Genomic DNA, 2,721 nt, shown 5'->3' with positions numbered 1-2,721 from the left:
AACTTGCAACATAATTTTTATTTAATTGAGAGACAAAAACAAAAGTTGATGAACATGACAGACTCGTTCAAGACCAAATCTAGAACTGCGTGACCGTTAATGTGTTGGTATAGTTAGTAGTAGTAATACAAGTACAGATAAACAGTTTAGAGTTAAAGTGCCAATACAAGTGAGTAAAGGGAGAGTGTATGACTTCATTTAAGCCATTACTTTCTTTAGCCAAGTCATGGATTGAATGGACTTGTTTGAAATGTATTGCAAACTGCACTTGGCTTACATGAGTTTTGCCACAGAAACTGTGACTTGCACCCACCTCTGAATATACTGACAAATTTAAGGAAGTCTTCTCCCAGACTGAAGCTCTTTTTTTTGGGTCACAAAATGTCAATACATTGAGAATCTTTGTGCAAACATGGCCACGTTATTACAAAATAAAAAAAATCCTTTGTTGACAGGTTCAATGAAAATTATTTATTGCAGTGTACATGAGTAAAAACATTAAATAAATCTTTGATCCTCCCACCCAACAAATAGTTTAAACACTGATACAAATGCAATTGTGCTCTTTGCTTGACCTATATAAAGCTACCCTGCTTCACAAGTCAATGGTTCCACTGATCTTGAATTTCTTTGCTGAGCGTTCGCTGGCTCGCTGCTCAAACTTGTTTCCATAGATGTAAGAGATGAAGCCATTTATCTCTACTTGAAACACACTGTTCCTCTTTGGGATCACTGCAAAAAAAGGGAAATATACATACATACACACACACGCAAACACACGCACACACACACACAGTTGCTGTTCTGCTATTCTTCTGGTATCTATTGTGCTATAGCTCCAGCTGTTGTGAAATGCACTATAGAAATAAAGTTGTTATAAAGTTCTAAAATAAAGTTATATATATATATATTGGTGTCAGAAAAACCCGTTATTAATGGGATTAATCCAACCCTCTTTAAACGGCGTAAATTTTTTTAAAAAGCAATTAAAGACTCATCTTGGCCTAATAAACAATGTAGTCCTATGACGTAGCGCGAACGCTTGCGAGACCGGGAAAAAAAAGCACGCAACAGCCTTTCTAAGGGATCAAAATGGAGTAATATAAGAAATATAAAATGCCAATAAAGTGCAAATGAAATGGGTCAAACCGCAGTCGTTGCGGTTACTGAGATAAGTCCAGTAACCACCAGTGAGCGCGACTGCTTCCGCCTTCTCCGCTTCCTTCAAGTCTTGAATGTGGGTTGCAATGGTGTATCTCGAGCACAATTCGTAAGTGCAGTCATTGGACGCAATGCTAAGTATTTCAGCCAGACCTTCGTCCTCCATGATGCTAACACGCAGTGGCCACTCACTTAGCTATGGCTTCGACGAGTCTCTTTTTAGTTGATCCATCCACCGGTTTCTGTCGCAAATTATCCATGGATGCCTGGGTTTGACAAGGGGCTGGAGAATAGCATCAGCGTTGTGCTTGGCCATCAAATGGTATTTTAAACTGGACTTGCTGCGATGGTAGCTCGGTGCACAATGGTAATAAACGCAAATGACTTTGCTCTTATCAAGGACACCATTAGGTAACTTTAAAAAAAAAACAAAAACATGCCATTCAGAATTGAATTTGCGTCATTTTTACAACTCCCCATGATAATTTGAGTTCTATAAACCGGTGAAAACTCCGCACAGCAAGCCTATGCAGGTGTGTCCTAAATTTCGCGAGCTTGATGTTTTTATCCGGTCTCACACGCGTCAGCGCGACGTCATAGGACTACATTGTTTCTCAGAATTAGAATCAGAAATCCCTTTATTGTCATTGTACAGTGTGCAACGAGATTAGAGAGCTCCTCTCTCCAGTGCAATACAACAATGATTTAATCAAGTATATAAATTAGATAAATAAAATAAATAATGAGATGGAAAATAATACAAAACTTAAATAAAAACATTACGTCGCTGTTCTGCAAGGTAAGGGTGGTTGTGTGTGTGTGTGTGAGAGAGTTCAGAATGGAGATGGCTCTCTGAAAGAAACAGTTTTTCAGTCTATTAGTCTTTGATTTGATGCGCCTGCCAGAGGGCAACAGGTCAGACAGGTGAGAGTTCGGGTGAGTATTGTCTTTGACGATATTTGCAATGTTGAGTTGCAGTCTGTTGCCCTCGCACCAAGCCGTCAGTCTCTGGACCTCCTCTCTGTAGGCTGTCTCGTCACCTTCCGAGATCAGACCGACCACTGTCGTGTCGTCAGCAAACTTGACGATGGTGTTGTTACCGTGGGCCGGGCTGCAGTCATCGGTGTAGAGGGCATATGGGAGAGGGCGCAGCACGCATCCTTGAGGGGAACCGGTGCTTAGCGTTCGGGTGGAGGACGTGTAGGGGCCGAGCAACACAGTCTGGGGTCTGTTGGTCAGAAAGTCCTTAATCCAGATGCGTGTGAGGCCGAGAATGTCCAGTTTGGAGATGAGGATGCCTGGGATGATTGTTGAATGCCGAGCTATAGTCCACAAAGAGCATCCTGGCATAGCTCTGCTGTTGTTCCAGATGGCCCAGCACAGCATACAGAGCAGTGTTGATGGCGTCCTCAGTGGAGCTGTTTGCACGGTATGCAAACTGGTAGGGTTCCAGTGTGGGAGGAAGACACCCCCTGATGTGCTGGAGAACCAGTCTCTCGAAGCACTTCATGATGACTGGCGTGAGAGCAACAGGACTGTAGTCATTCAGGAGGACTGCGG

The 2,721-nt window shown here is 42.6% G+C and overlaps 1 protein-coding gene across 2 annotated transcripts in view; it reads right to left on the bottom strand.

Annotated features, from left to right (window-relative positions):
• Nucleotides 1–2,721, bottom strand: part of pop4 (POP4 homolog, ribonuclease P/MRP subunit) — a 38,974-nt gene continuing 36,253 nt past the window's right edge. For both annotated transcript variants that reach the window (XM_088296686.1, XM_088296685.1), the window contains one exon: nt 1–732. In XM_088296686.1, the coding sequence (XP_088152812.1) occupies nt 596–732 (137 nt within the window). In that variant the 3' untranslated portion in view covers nt 1–595. The remainder of the gene's footprint in view (nt 733–2,721) is intronic.

This window comes from Idiotropiscis lumnitzeri, chromosome 5 (genome assembly GCF_059441095.1).
Source record: "Idiotropiscis lumnitzeri isolate Australia: NSW breed Sydney's pygmy pipehorse chromosome 5, RoL_Ilum_1.0, whole genome shotgun sequence".
In the NCBI taxonomy this organism is placed as follows: Eukaryota; Metazoa; Chordata; class Actinopteri; order Syngnathiformes; family Syngnathidae; genus Idiotropiscis; species Idiotropiscis lumnitzeri.
The sequence above is the reverse complement of the archived record's forward strand: the minus strand, read 5'-3'. Positions and strand labels throughout refer to the sequence as shown.